Source organism: Vanacampus margaritifer, chromosome 6 (genome assembly GCF_051991255.1).
Source record: "Vanacampus margaritifer isolate UIUO_Vmar chromosome 6, RoL_Vmar_1.0, whole genome shotgun sequence".
NCBI lineage: Eukaryota > Metazoa > Chordata > Actinopteri > Syngnathiformes > Syngnathidae > Vanacampus > Vanacampus margaritifer.
The window spans coordinates 14830830-14845360 of NC_135437.1; the positions used below are offsets into that span (position 1 = coordinate 14830830).

A 14531-nucleotide genomic window follows, 5' to 3' on the forward strand; every position below is an offset into this window, starting at 1 on the left:
TTTATTGTATTATAAAGACAACCTGTAAGGATATATTACTGCCAAAGCAATCGTTCTGAAGTTACATGTCTCGTACCAATGTGTTTTCCTGTGAGAACTTGTTCATGCTGCCACACCCTGAAAAGCTATTAATCAGTGAACTGTCAAGTGTTGCTCTCATTGCAGCACACTGACATTTGTTGCAGATGTTACTTTGAATGCAGCATTATGTGTAAGTATAGTGGGCTATGTTTATTAACTACAGCCAACGTTTGTACTGTAGTGTCAAGACAGAGAAGGTTAATACTGCTGATAGTAAAAGGTAAAAAAAAAAAAAACTTTTTAACCCCCTCAGAAACTTTACCCACAAACCACAATATTGTTGTATTTTTAAAAAATGCATGTAAACCAAAAATATTTTTGTAAATATGGTTGCATAGTTTAGACATAAGCACACAGACACAAGTATACACACATATACATACATGCAGAACATACAGTTACATACCCTTGCACAATTAAAATAACTGCCTCAAAATAAATTTGACAATAAATATAATTTAACAGACCCGCCCGGTCAACAACAAAAAAAGTTTCAACTTTCGTTGCTTGTATTGGTTTAGAATGGTACGGCATCATACTGCAAATATAATAAAATGGTATAAAACAAACATGTTGCTCCATTAACACCTCTGTTGACCGTGTAAATTAACTCCTTTCAGACCCGTAGAATGTCCCAGAGGACATGACACATTCGCATAACTAAACCAATAAAACACATAATTTGAATGATGTCAACACTTCTGGTTCATGATTGGATCTTAACTCTTTGACTGCCAAAAACGTTAAATAACGTTTAGTAAAATCCTACGGAGGAGTGCCAAAGACGTTAACCAACCAATCACAATTGCAAGTTGATTTGCATGATGTTCATGTTAAAAATGTTGCGTATAAGCTTGTAACATATAACAACTAAAAACATGAGATACCCCCCCCCCCATTTTTTTTTATTGTTGTTCTTATGTGGGGAAAAAAAGTGAAAATCAGCAAAAATAAATAAATACATTTTGCCAGGCAGAAAAAAAAATGGGTTTGAAGGGGCTACAAAACATTTAACTATTTTCCAGCCCCCTTTTTTTTTTTTCATTTATAAAGAACTATTGGGGATGCAACCGTTTTAATTCTTCCACCTCACCTTAGATCAGATTCTCTGTACATTTATGCGACTGACAGTTAAAAAAAAAAGGGGGGGGGAGGGAAGTTCTGTGTGAGTACGCTGTCTCACTGTGACATGAAGGCACACAGAATAAGAGGACACTTCATAAGTCAGACATCTTCAGTGAGCAAGGTACGTGCTAACATCAAAGTGTGTGTGTGTGTGTGTGTGTGCGTGTGTGTGTGTGTGTGTGTGTGAGATCGAGGCAGATGTTTTTACCACCTGCATGGTTTTACTTTGCTATCAGTCGTCTTACATAAGGCAAAACTGCAGCTTGTGAGCATAAGGTTGCTTTTCTCCTAAAGGAAAATAAAAGTTGAAGGGAGGCCAAAGTATTTCCACTATTTGCACATTCTCTGCAGGAGAACGATGTGACTTAAAAATGTGTTATCCAAGTATGTTATCGATGCTATTAGATGTTCATTCACATCAAAATTATTTTTTATTGAAGTTTTTTAATTAGCAACAGTATGAGGTCGCAAAAGAGGAAGACGCATCTTCCTGTTGTCTTGCGAGAAACTATGTCTTCTCATTTGGTTACTTGATTTAAAAAATATTTTTTTTAATACTATATAAATCATATTATGCAGGTGCTCCCATTGAACTGGTTGATGTGCAGATTGTTGATCACGTCACCTATTGATGATTGAAAAAAAGTATAAAAGTTGTTTTATTTTTCTTAGGATTGAAAGAGTCAGAAATCCATCAAAGGTGGGCTGTCAAGCGTTCCAGTTGGCGTCCGACGTTGCGTGGGAATCGTCGCAGCTGCTGACACACCTCCCTGCCCTGGCTTGACCCGGGCTTGACCCGCTCCTGGTGGGTCCATAAAGGGGCGAGCGGGGGGTCCCGGGCGGGACTCTTGAGTTCTGTCACGATGAGGGTCTTGCTAGTGTTGGCCGCGCTGCTCGTTGCCGCGCTGGGCAAGGAGACATTTGAAGGGTGAGTTGATGTTACTAGTACTCTAAGCCTAGGTTGAATTGTGCACAAAATAACAATTTCTGAACCTCATTATAATCAGCAGCAGCAGTTTGTGCAATTGGCAGTGTGGACTGGTAAGAACTAGGCAGAGGATGACGATTAGGCCTACATGATCGTACTATATATATTTTTTTACTCTAGTGCAGGACAGAATGTTCTTATTTGTATTTGTGACCCACGGGGGTCAATTTGGAGCAATACATTCCATGGACAAACATGAAAAAAAAAATCATATTTGTGTAGCTATCCCGCCCACTTTGAATTGCTATTTACAGGTATGCTTCAGCTAAAGGAGCATGAGAGTGGCCTGCGAAGTGAGTGTATGTTGACACAAGTCTTTCCTGACTCGTGTGTGGAAACTAGCTCTTTCCTACTGGTGTGTTAATGCTGTGACACTTTGTGTGTGGTGTTCAAAGACATCTCTTCACCCGTATGTGCGAGTTGTTCTATTCAAAATAACAGGATCCGGTTAAAAAGTTTGTGCTGTGATGTCTTTTACACATTTCTGTAAAAAAATAAAAAATAAAATCAGGTTCTTTGCCTTGTTGCAAATTGTGTTATGTTGCATTCAAATACATCAAGTTCTTCTGATGGTTGTGTAAAAAGAAACGTAGAAAACATTGCGGGTTGGGTTCAAAGAAATCAGGTTTTCACCATTGCCGTGTAAAAGTGTAAAACATTGTGTGTTATGTTTAAAGACATCATGTTCTTCATGACTGTGCTAAAATGTTGTGTGTTGTGTTGAAATACATCAGGCTCCTAACGACTTGGCATAGACGTGTAAAAAAAAGAGAAGAAGAATGTGTCAAGAATTGTTCTGTTTTCAAAGAAATCAGGTTCTTGTACGGCGAAAAAATAAATGGTATAGCATATATGCATAGTGCGGTTTTGGCTTTGTTGCAATGTGTTTCATTAAAAGATGGCACTGTACCAATAAGTTGCGTAAACCATTGTGTGCTATGTTCAAATACATACGATTCTTCGTTTGGTTGTAAAATCTGCTGTTATGATCAAAGACACCAGGTTGTCCATACAATAGTGTTAAAAAGTATATTGTTAAACACTGTGTGTTACGTTCAAGGATATTAGATTCTTGTATGGCGTAAAAAGATGAACAATCTCTGTTGTGTTCAAAGGCATCAGGTTATTCGCATGGTGGCAAAGGATGAAGCGCAGCTGTCTCTTCTGAATCAAATGGAGGACATGGAGGAGTATGGGGTGAGACAAGATCCCCTGGTGGCAATAAAGTATAAAACAACACCTCATCAATCGATATTGTATTGATAATGTAGTGTGTGTGGGGGCGTGTGCATGTGTGCATGTTAGCTGGACTTCTGGATGGAGGCGAGAGACGTGGACACTCACGTGGACGTCAGAGTTCCCCTCGGGAGTCTGGAGGCCGTCAAACTTTTCCTAGAGACCAACGACATTGAATACTCCATCATGATTGAGGACCTGCAGGTCAGAACACCCTTAGTTTGTTAGTTAGTTAGTTAGTTAGTTAGTTAGTTAGTGTTCCCAGTTTTGGTGAATTGGTTGTTTCACCAATTATTTTAGTTAGTTAGTAGTTAGTTAGTTAACAATTCAATTGCTTATGCAAATATGTTAGGATTTGCTTAGTCACATTCCTTAGTTAATCATTTGTTTGTTTACTCATCGTTTGGTTTTGTTAGTTAGGAACGTGTTTTGTTAGTGATTTAGTTTGTTAGTTGTTCATTAATTACTGTCTCACGATTGTCTTTAGTTCATAGTTGTTCATTCATTCCTTTGATCGTTCCTTTAATGGCTAGTTAGTTTTGTTTATTTGTTAGATGTTTCTTTTATCCCTTGTTAGTTGTTTTTTTCTTTCATTACTAATCAGTGCATTCATTTATTTGCTAGTTATTAAGATGACTGGTTACTGAGTACTTGCTTTGTTTATGTTTTTTTTTTTTTTAAATACCTCGTTGGTTAGTTGTTTGTACTGACTTTCATTAGTTGTTTTTTGAGTTAGTTGTTTATATTTAGTCATTAGTGAGGTTTTTGTTTGTTAACTCATTCACTGCCATTGACGGCTATAGACGTCAAAAATAATTCATTTGAACTTTTTCTATTTAACATTTTTTCCAACTTTTGTCAACAAGAGTATGAAAACCTAGATTTGTTTTATTGTATTAGAACAGATATAAAATCTGTGATTAATCGTGAGTTAACTGGTAAAGTCATGCAATTAATTACGATTAAAAACTGTAATCACCTGACGCCCCTAATTGTTTATATTATTTTCCTTATAAAAAAAAGATTATTAAAAATAAAATTAAAAAATATTTAAAAAAAAGAAAAGATTATTAAAAATTAGGGGCATCAGGCAATTATTTTTTTTTAATCGTTATTAATCACATGACTTCACTAGTTAACTCACGGTTAATCACAAATTTTATATCTGTTCTAAATGTACAAAAACAAATCTAGGTTTTCATACTCTTGTTAACAAAATTGTAAAATATGTTAAACTAATAAGAAATAGTTCAAATTAATTTTTGACGTCTATAGCTGGCAGTGAATGAGTTAATTTATTATTTCTGTAGTTAGGTAGCTGCTTGTTTGTTTGTACATAGATCTGTTAGTCATTCCTTTCATCGCTAGTTAGTTAGGTAATCAATCATTCACTCTGCCATTTGTTTGTAGAATTTATTTTCACTGTTGGTTGTGACGGTCCACTTGCATTGGGGCCAAGTGGGGGCAGTGACCAAGTGGATTCAGCAGATTGAGCAGTGGTGGAAAAAACTTGCTGTGTGCAGCAGCTGGTCTACACTGCAGAGATTGACATGCTAGTTGTTTTTCATCAGGTGATCCTGGACGAGGAGCAGGAGGAGATGGACGCTTCTGCCCGTGATGCCGAGCCCAGAAACACCGATAGTTTCGACTTGTCCAGATATCACAACATCAACGAGGTGTCACTCACTGCTGTTCTTCACTTGTTAGTGGCTGATTGCTGGTTGTTGTCTTCAGCTTATTGACATGGTGCGTGTAGCTGTACAGGTTCCAGGACATGCTGGTGGCCGAGAATCCCAATCTGGTCAGCAAGCTGGTGATTGGTCAAAGTTACGAGCGGCGTCCTCTCAACGTGCTCAAGGTAACAATGCTTGACAAGTTGACACTTACATGAAATCTACAGTTTCAGTATTAGTTAGTTTGTTTCGACTGATTGCTTAAGTTAGTTAGTGTAAGCATTTAGTTAGCATCATTAGCATGATTTGAGCAGATAATCCTTTTCCTGACATTTTTTATTTTTTTTTTGGTTTGTAGTTCAGCACAGGTGGAAGCAAGCGTCCAGCTATCTGGATCGACACGGGCATCCACTCTCGTGAATGGGTCACTCAGGCTAGCGGCGCCTGGTTCGCCAAGAAGGTGATCCGATGGCACTCAGCTTCTACGTGAATCGCATTTAGCTCCGTATTTTTCACCAGTATGTCATTTTCAGATCGTCGACGATTACGGCCGTGATCCTGCCCTCACCGCCATCCTCGACAAGATGGACATCTTCCTGGAGATCGTCACCAACCCCGATGGCTTCTACTACACGCATACTAGCGTGAGTCTGCATTGCAACACAATAACGTCAACAATATTACTAACTAGTATACAGTTCTGGCTTTTTTTAACGTTGTTTTTTATTTTTTCAGAGCCGTATGTGGCGTAAGACTAGGAAGCCCAATCCTGGTTCCTCTTGCGTGGGCGTGGATCCCAACAGGAATTGGGACGCTGGTTTTGGAGGTAATGCGCAGGAACCAACATAGTCTTCTCATACAGTAACAGTGGACTAAACAACTTTGTTAGTTGGTCGAATGTTTGTTCTCGGTTGGTTGGTTGTACTTTCATTATTTTTAACATAATTTAGCTTTCTTGCTTTGCAACCTCTTATGAACTTTTCTTAAATGATGTTACTTGTTTCCAGCTAGGTTATAAATGAACAAATAGAGTTAGTTGATTGTTCCTCTGTTGGGTGGTTAGTCGTTCTTTTTTTCATAAGTTAGTCAGTTGGATGGTTTGCTAGTAGCTCAATTATTCATTAATTAATCAGCCAGTCAGTCTTTGTTAAATTGTTACTAAGAGAAGTTATTAGTCAGGCAGTTGTTTGCGCCTTCATTACGGACAAATAAGCTAGTCAGTCGTTTGTTCCTTTGTTAGGAACGAACAAGTGACTAATTCCGTTCATTAGTTAATGTCAGTTGTTTGTTCTATTGATAGTTTGGTAGTCATGTTTCTTTCATCGCTAGCTTAGTTGTTCCTTGGTTAGTTAGTTGTTTGCTACTTTTGTTTAGTAGTGTTTGGCCTTTCGCGCAGACAGTCGCTTATTGTTCATTTAATCACTGGTTAGTCAGTTGCGCCTTGTATTGTTAGTCGCTTGTTCGTTCCTTTTATCATTTGTTGTTTTCTTTAGTTAATCAGCTAGTTAGCTAGTTATTCCTTTCAGTTGTCAGTTCCTTTCATTGTAAGTCACTTGTTTGTTACTTTTAGTCAGTTAATCCATTCAGTCGCATCTTCCTTTTTTCCATAAAAAAAAAAAAGTTTGTTGATAACTTAGCTAGTTACCTTCCCTCTCACTGACGGTAAACTTTTTTATGAGCCACTAGTGTAAAGCGCCAGTATGCTTCTTCATTATCGTCTCTTAGGCCCTGGTGCGAGCGGCAGTCCTTGCTCGGAGACGTACCGTGGCCAGCGGGCGCACTCTGAGTCGGAGGTCAGCTCCATCGTGAACTTCGTCAAGTCTCACGGCAACATCAAGTCCTTCGTGTCCATCCACTCGTACTCGCAGATGCTGCTGTATCCCTACGGATACACCAGGACGCCCGTTAGGGACCAGGCTGAGCTGGTAGGCCATCAACCCAAATGTTTGTATGATTGTATGATGATGCTGTGTTATACTCAATATAAATTTGTTTGTGCAGCACTCTTTGGCTAGGAAAGCCATCACCGACCTGGCTTCTCTCTATCGCACTCGCTACCGATATGGAAGCATCGTCAACACCATCTGTGAGTTCTCTTTATATGTACATATTGACGGAGGCCTGCGCTAACCTTTAACACTCTGTCCCGTGTTCCAGACCAGGCCAGTGGCGGAACCATTGACTGGACGTACAATCAGGGCATCAAATACTCGTTCACCTTCGAGCTGCGCGACACGGGTCGCTACGGCTTCATGCTGCCCGCCAACCAGATCGTCCCCACTGCCAGAGAGACGTGGCTGGCCCTCATGGCCATCATGAACCACACCTCCAAGAACCTCTACTGAGATGCACATCGTTCTCTACAGGAAGAGGAACGTCATTAATAACAATAAAGCAACAGTCAGGAAAAAGCACTCGTTCTTGTCGACTCTTTTGTCTGGAACGAAAAATTAAGCAAAATAAAATGTAAAACTCAACATTTTGTACAATATTTATATTGACACAAATAAAACACAAAATTATATATATATATATATATATATATATAAGTGTGTGTGTGTGTGTGTATTTTAAAAACTGCAATTAACTTCAACAAAAGAATTAAGCAAAAAAATGAAATCAACCAATTCAGAAATAAATCTGGGAAAAAAACAAGTTTTAGTAATTGAAATACAAAAAAAATGAATCAAATTAAATACAGTGTATACTAAAATTAAAATTTGATAAAATATTTTTGGGGACAAAAACATAAAATATACAAATAATCAAGTCAAATTCTATTAAATCAAATAAAATGCTATAAACTTGTAATTTTGGAAACTGACCAACAGTTGTACAACCTCAAAAAAACATTTCATGAATACTCTTCATAATTAGCTAAATTTAGCTTTTGACATATTTTCATGTCAAGGTTGAAAGGATCTTTGTGCACTTTTGTCACTTTTTTTTTTACTCGCGACTCATCTCTGGCTCAAAGCGTAACTGCAGCATGTGTCAGGCTCGTTCATGGTGAGCGTTGAGTACGTGCACGATCTTAAAGCGACATGACTTCAAATGAGGTCAGAAAAACTCCACCCTTCACCTCCCCAAAGAAACTGTTCAAAACAGTCAGGGCTCTTCGTACTCATCTGGGCATTGGTGGAGAACGCATGATGTAGAAAAAGCTTTAACATTAGGAAATTAATAAAGTCACACTGAAGAATTTCAGCAAACACTTTATTTAAAGTTCACCACATAACCTTTGAGTGACACCCTCAATCCAACATACACACGCACACTTCACTCATTAAGGTTTGCGATTATTAAGACGTGTTGTGATGTGATTCACAAAAATGCAGCATTCAAATGTGTCTTTTGCTTTACACATTTAATATTAATAAAAATAAACAAAACAAATCATCATCATGATCCACTGACCCTTCATTGGAGTGCAAAAGACATGTGCAAACACATTCAAATGTTAGAAAAGGAGGAAATACTACAGATGAGCACCAGGAGGGGCTGTTGGCGGTGCTATCACTTCCAAGGCCTCTGAACTCTGACGCTGTCCCTGCTGGACACCGAGGATGCGGAGGAAGCCATGCGGCTGCTGCGGGCGCTGCCCACTTTAGGCAAACTGCTGCATGTCGACAGGCGGCTGGACGTACGACCTCAAGAACACACACAAAGAACCATTCAACATTTTGTATGATATATGTTTAAATTATTTTGTTTATGTTGTTAATTACATTACATAAGAATTTTAACTTTTGTTTAAAATCAATTTTCTTTTCTTTTTTTGTAATTCTTTTTTCCATAGAGTGAATCATGTAAAGTGAACTGTATCGCACTTAGAAGTGATGCGTACGTTGTCAAAATGAATCAACAAGTAATCAATTACCAAATTAATAAACAACTATTCCAAGTAATCGTTTGGAACCATTTTTTAATAAAAAAAATGATTTCTGTAGTCCTTCATGAAAGAAGACTAATTATCTTCTGTGTTTAATCAAAATAAAGACATTTTGCAGAAATCTGTTTTTACTTTGGAAAACAATGACCAAACCGGTAACACCGTTTTTCAAACATTGGGAAAAATTTGTGCCTTTGCGTAGTGTTATCTCACTTGTGGGTAATATGTGTTCCCATAAGATTTGTGTGTGGATATTCGTTATTTGAAGGAAAAACACTCCAGAAGTCGATGCTAACTTCCTGTTGGCATTTGAATGGGATCCTCCCTTCGCGTTTAGCATTAGCGCTAGGCTAGTGATGTTTTAAAAACAAAGCATGTTTTGTATTTAAATATACAGTGGATGTAATTCTTAACGTCGCGTGTTTAGTTTTACAGTTAACTCCAACTGCAGTGTCATTAAACAGCTTAAAGGACGCTTAGGGACCATAAAATAACATACGCTACACACTTGCTAGTTGCTAATGCTACGCAAGCAAAATGGTGCATTCAGGGTACTTTCACAGCGTTGGAAACTTCGGTTTTCTTCGATAACGTTTTAAACTGAAAATAATTGTTTTGGTCAATGTTTGAAGGCCAATAATAATCGGCGGACGATTAATTGGTCAGGCCTTAATTACTATACATGGCACTTGTTGAGAGTTTCTTACTACTGCCCATCATGGTGATGTTCTCCAGCTGGCCTTCAATCTTGGCAAGCTCATCGGGGCTGAACCTCCATCTTTGCGCCGCCGGCTGCATCATTGGCGGCGGTGCTGGCGGCGGGGCGCACTTCTTCCACTTGGACGGCACGGCGGGGGGCAGGCAGGAGGCGGGCAGGATGCCCGTCGTCATGCCCTCGGGGAACTTCTGAGCGATCACCTTGAGACCTGGCAGATGACAACAGTAGCGGGCAAAGTTGCGGCGGTGAGCTCGTCGTCGCGAATACCTTCGCGTCCTTACCTCCGCTGAGCAGGAAGAGGTTCTCGAAGCCGCGCTGGCACATGCTGGTCGCCGCCTGGCTGGCGATGCGCTCGTCCTCGTCGTAGACGATGATGATCTTACCCTCGGCGTTTTTCTACATGCGTGAACCGTTCAAGATCAAATCACACTTCTGTTTATATTTACATTATTTAATAAGGGGAGCAATTTTTTGTGGGGAATAAATTGAAAGAAGGATACATATTCCAGCACTTCCTTGGTATAAGGATTCATGCAGCGTGACAATGAGGCGATGGGAAAACTTTGAGCTGGAAGGAAAGAAAGACATCATGAAAGGATGAGGTCATGCTCCAGATGTTGTCATCGTATAATTTCAATAAATATACCTAAACCACTTGGGATGATAGTTTGGGCTATAGTGAATTTACTAGGGCTGCATCTATTAAATATTTTTAGAATCTGGTATTCTACCGATTATCCCATCGATTAACTGAGTAATCGGATAAAAATTGATTTTGCATTTTTAAACGCCATAATATGCATATGATCATGTTTTGTACATTTGAGGTCGCCATATTTATGTTTATGTAGTATCTGAAATTTTAAGTGTGCATGGCTTTAAAACAGAAGACTTGGTCTGGCGAGTGACGTGGGTGCCAGCAAACGAGAGTGTAGAGTTGGATGGCTCGTGTGTGATTTCTTACTGTTTGCTCAATAAATAGATTGATACATTACCTATTGTTGGCAATGAGGTACACTTTGCACTTTTTTTCTTGGTAAGTGTGAAATGTACGGAAGAGGATTATGGCCAGTGAAAAGAGAAAAAAAAGTTTGACAGAATTCTGACTTTATTCTCAGAATTCTGACTTTATTCTCAGAATTCTTACTTTAATTTCAGAATTCTCACTTTAATCTCAGAATTCTGACTTTATTCTCAGAATAAAGTCAGAATTCTCGTTTTAAAATCAGAATTCTGAGAATAAAGTCAGAATCCTGCCAACCTTTTTTTTTTGTATCTTCACTGGCCCTAATCCTCTTCCGTAGAAATGAGCCCAATTTTGGGAGATTTGTTGCCTTTTACACACACTTTCCTCCTGGCTGACCATCATTGCGCAAAATAATTTCTTGAGTCAAAAATGTCATATTTGTCTATTTTTTCCCATTAAAAAAAAAGTTTTCTACTTTGATGTATTATTATGATAACGAGGTTGAGGGTGGGGCAAGGGGGGAAAGAGACCCTACCAGAGATTATGTGGCACTGGTCAAAGAGCTCACGCTCGCGCATGTCCAGCAGCAGGTAGGGACAATCCGGGTATGGTTTTTCAGCGTCCAGGTCCTCCTCCACATTCTTTGCTTTGTCGCCGTTCATGTTCAGCTCACCGATACCGTTGATGACGCTGCAGATTTTTGCAAATGCAAAAACTGCCAATTAAGCACAATTTGGGCAAATCCCGCGAGACTTCGTTTCACTGAGCATCTGGAGCAAGGTGAGATGGGCAAAGTATGGCTGTTGGCCATGTAATGCAAAATCTGTTGCCTTAAAATTCATTCAATGACAATGTTTAAATTGAAAGTCAGACGTTTACTGCCACTAATGAGTATACTCGTGCCGTACTTGTTTGTGAAATTCCAAGCCTGTACATAAATAATAATAAAGAGACGCCAGTAGATGGCAGCGGTGCATCACTTTGGATTTGAGTTCAGAGTGTGAGATGAGGGTTAGAGATCGAAACTTGTCTTATCATATTAATTATGATAGAGAAAAATGCAAACATGTTGGATGTCAGATAAGTTTAGAGACCATACACTTGAACACAGTATGTGGAAACAAATATTTGTAGTGAAAGAAGAGAGTCTACTCTTTTATTTGGTAGGTTTGGTGTCAATATTGTCACAGAACATAATATTCTGTGGGCCTTGTGAAATCAGCTCAAATGCTTTAAAATGATTGCCAACATGAAAAACAGTGAATGAGTTAATTTAGCTGTTCTTACCCCTCTAAAATTGCTTACGCTAGTTCAAATACATTTAATTTTAATTTACTTTTTTTTTCATTAATATCATTACATAATCTGCGAATTGATTCTTGTACATAATAAAAAATAATTTTACATACACATTTTGTTTTTAAATAAAGAGATAAAATTATTGTTTCGATGAGTCAGACCATAGCCCTGTCTAATAGGAAGTAGTGCTTCGCCGCCATCTTGTGACATCTATAAGCAATTCTAAACCTTTTTGAATAGCAGAGGAGCACAGTACAACATTTCCATTTCTATTATCTCCTACATGAAAAATCCAAAGAAATCCAACAAATCAAAAGGCCTTTCTCACTGCACTTAGCAAAACACGCTGTTGACAAACCCATTCTTTGTGTATGCGCTGTGAGGGCGCGAAAACAGAACGTCATGTCACATCATGACGTAACTTAAAAGGCGGCCGTTTGCCACAACACGACTCAAGTTGAAAAATATTAAACTCAACAGTGGCACGGCGGCAACGTCACAAGTCGCATCAAGTGAATTCAGAGTGCTGGCACTAACAACCAGGAATTCTTGCAAGGCTGCTATGCAATCACTTCCAAATATGGGCAGGCTTGCACCGGAGCGCTCCCCGCACTGAACACAAAGAAAACTAAGTGCAGTGTGAAAAGGCCTTAAACATCATCCCTTTTTAAATGATAACTCCACACAAGATGGCTGTTAACCTTAGCAATGTGGACCTCATGGGTTGATTGTGTTCCTGATCCTGCGCTGCATCCTTGGGCTCCGACGTCTCCACTGAGCCGTTCACGTGTCCCGCCAGCAACTCTGGTTTAGCCACCATCATGCTGTCACCACTGCCGTCATCTGTTAGAGACATTTAGCTTGTTAGCATGGCAACGACAACTATTAAGTCTGAACGAAGAATATTATTTACCTTGAAGGTTTTGATAAGAATCACCGCTGACACATTCTTGCAGGTCCGACACTGTCGCTACCTGAAGTACCTGAGGTACAAAAACCATGGTTTATTATCATTGGTGATTAGCTTCACATGACAGGTTCAAATAAGGTCATACAATTCAGAACTCCACCAATGTATTTAGGGCAAAAATAAACCTTAAAAGCCACACGCGAAAAACAACATGTCTCACCAACTCTGCAAACGTTGTCACTTTAAAACGCTTGAAGATTTCACCTTTGTTGAACTTGTAGTCTGAAAGAAATTACATTAAACCAGTCATTTATTTAGTGTTGTCGCAGGCGAGACACATATTGATAAATGCTAATGCCTCACTCACGTTGTTTTATCTCCTCCAGGCGCTCCAAATACTTGGTGATGCTAACGCCTGTTTTTAAGGGACATCACACAAATATATCACATGCAAATTGATTCCTAATGATCTGTAATAAATATAAATATTAGTAGCCAGAACCTAACCTGTGTCCAATTTTGTTTTGATGTGCTGATACTTGGCGTTCTTTGGTATCTGTTTCCTCATGTACTGTAATAGTTAAGATGAGTTCATACACAAAGAAACAACAGAAAAATGAGTTTTGTCACTTAAAAGCGGTTTGCTAGCTTGGCAGCATAGCTTGCACTTGCTGTGCGGTTGCTATGGCAACCGAACTCCAAGGTACTCTTATCTAGCTACATAAAGCATCGACGTTTGGTTTAGATTTACAGGCAGCTTCGTAACGTCGATAAACACTCAATAAATTCCATACGGGTATCAAATGCATGTGTATAACACAATTATTCCAACAAAAATCACCTGATCGCCGCCGATGCCCCTGTAGAGCGACATCTTTCACCGAATCCTCCACACCAAAGGCGTCGCTTTAATGTCGTTCAAAAACGTTCAACTCTTAAAGCCACGTTGTCATTCATGAGCGAGGATAACTTCCAAGTCAATTATTTTAACTTAAACGAGCTCCCTTTATTCGATGTTTTCCTCCCGTATCATAGCCTATCAGGGGCAGACCCGACTAATCAATCGACTGCACACATAACATGTCAGCGAAAAATGCTAGAGCTGTGTAATGTAAGGCGGACGTCGGCGACACGACAAAGAGACGCGTTTGTAAGGAAATATCTCAAGGTAACTGTCTGAGCAACGGCGTGACAACGGCGTCCTTTACATCATCACAATCATTACATCAATGCCTTACGCCTCCAGCTTCGGGACATCACGCTAGCGAGAGTTTAGCGTCAACGTCGCACTCCACTTGGGTCATCATGTTGCAAGTTACCTTAGTTCCCAGGAAAGGTAGCTTGTTAAAAATATGATGATAAACTATGAAAAAGTCAAACGAGTCATGTAGCGCTATCCCCTATTTCCCCACTTCTCTACACAGTGATCCAAAGTATTCCAACCATTTAAAACCGGGTCAAACTGTATACAACGACAAAATGGCAAATCACGAACTAAATTCAGAATTACTAAACATAAAGCAACAAGTATACGGTACAATATTAACCCAACTTTTTGTGAGCGAATTGAATCTGCAAGTTCTCATCAGTGGTAACGCTGATTGGACAGTGTGTACCCATTTGAACCAATCCTAAAGGTTTA

General features: G+C 39.2%; 2 protein-coding genes across 3 annotated transcripts; one reads left to right on the plus strand and one right to left on the minus strand.

Moving 5' to 3' along the window:
* Positions 1–1224: 1224 nt before the first annotated feature.
* cpa5 (carboxypeptidase A5) lies at positions 1225–7517 on the plus strand. 2 transcript variants are annotated; one of them, XM_077569398.1, is made up of 12 exons: positions 1225–1327; positions 1879–2134; positions 3310–3391; positions 3500–3634; positions 5002–5106; positions 5187–5288; positions 5462–5563; positions 5637–5747; positions 5839–5929; positions 6829–7028; positions 7105–7189; positions 7261–7517. In XM_077569398.1, exons 2-12 carry the CDS (start codon positions 2070–2072, stop codon positions 7446–7448), a joined length of 1266 nt encoding a protein of 421 aa, XP_077425524.1. In that variant the 5' UTR covers positions 1225–1327; positions 1879–2069; the 3' UTR covers positions 7449–7517. The 2 variants fall into 2 exon arrangements, with proteins under 2 accessions (XP_077425524.1, XP_077425525.1); XM_077569399.1 differs by lacking the exon at positions 1225–1327 and adding an exon at positions 1401–1590.
* Positions 7518–8305: 788 nt separating this feature from the next.
* On the minus strand, positions 8306–14465 carry cep41 (centrosomal protein 41). The gene is made up of 11 exons (XM_077569549.1): positions 13731–14465; positions 13397–13460; positions 13257–13304; positions 13110–13171; positions 12893–12962; positions 12681–12822; positions 11216–11370; positions 10214–10281; positions 9995–10109; positions 9703–9921; positions 8306–8753 (listed from the first exon to the last, which is right to left on the minus strand). Exons 1-11 carry the CDS (start codon positions 13761–13763, stop codon positions 8620–8622), a joined length of 1110 nt encoding a protein of 369 aa, XP_077425675.1. The 5' UTR covers positions 13764–14465; the 3' UTR covers positions 8306–8619.
* Between the last annotated feature and the right edge of the window lie 66 nt (positions 14466–14531).

Excerpts from the sequence above, each read along its gene's own strand:
- cpa5 (XM_077569398.1), top strand. The coding sequence starts at position 2,070 with ATGAGGGTCTTGCTAGTGTTGGCCGCGCTGCTCGTTGCCGCGCTGGGC. Across the intron at positions 2,135-3,309 it reads GGCAAGGAGACATTTGAAGG|GCATCAGGTTATTCGCATGG; the intron begins GTGAGTTGATGT and ends TTGTGTTCAAAG. Across the intron at positions 7,029-7,104 it reads TTAGGGACCAGGCTGAGCTG|CACTCTTTGGCTAGGAAAGC; the intron begins GTAGGCCATCAA and ends TTGTTTGTGCAG.
- cep41 (XM_077569549.1), bottom strand. The coding sequence starts at position 13,763 with ATGTCGCTCTACAGGGGCATCGGCGGCGATCAG. Across the intron at positions 13,305-13,396 it reads CAAAACAAAATTGGACACAG|GCGTTAGCATCACCAAGTAT; the intron begins GTTAGGTTCTGG and ends CCTTAAAAACAG. Across the intron at positions 12,823-12,892 it reads TTCTTATCAAAACCTTCAAG|ATGACGGCAGTGGTGACAGC; the intron begins GTAAATAATATT and ends TGTCTCTAACAG.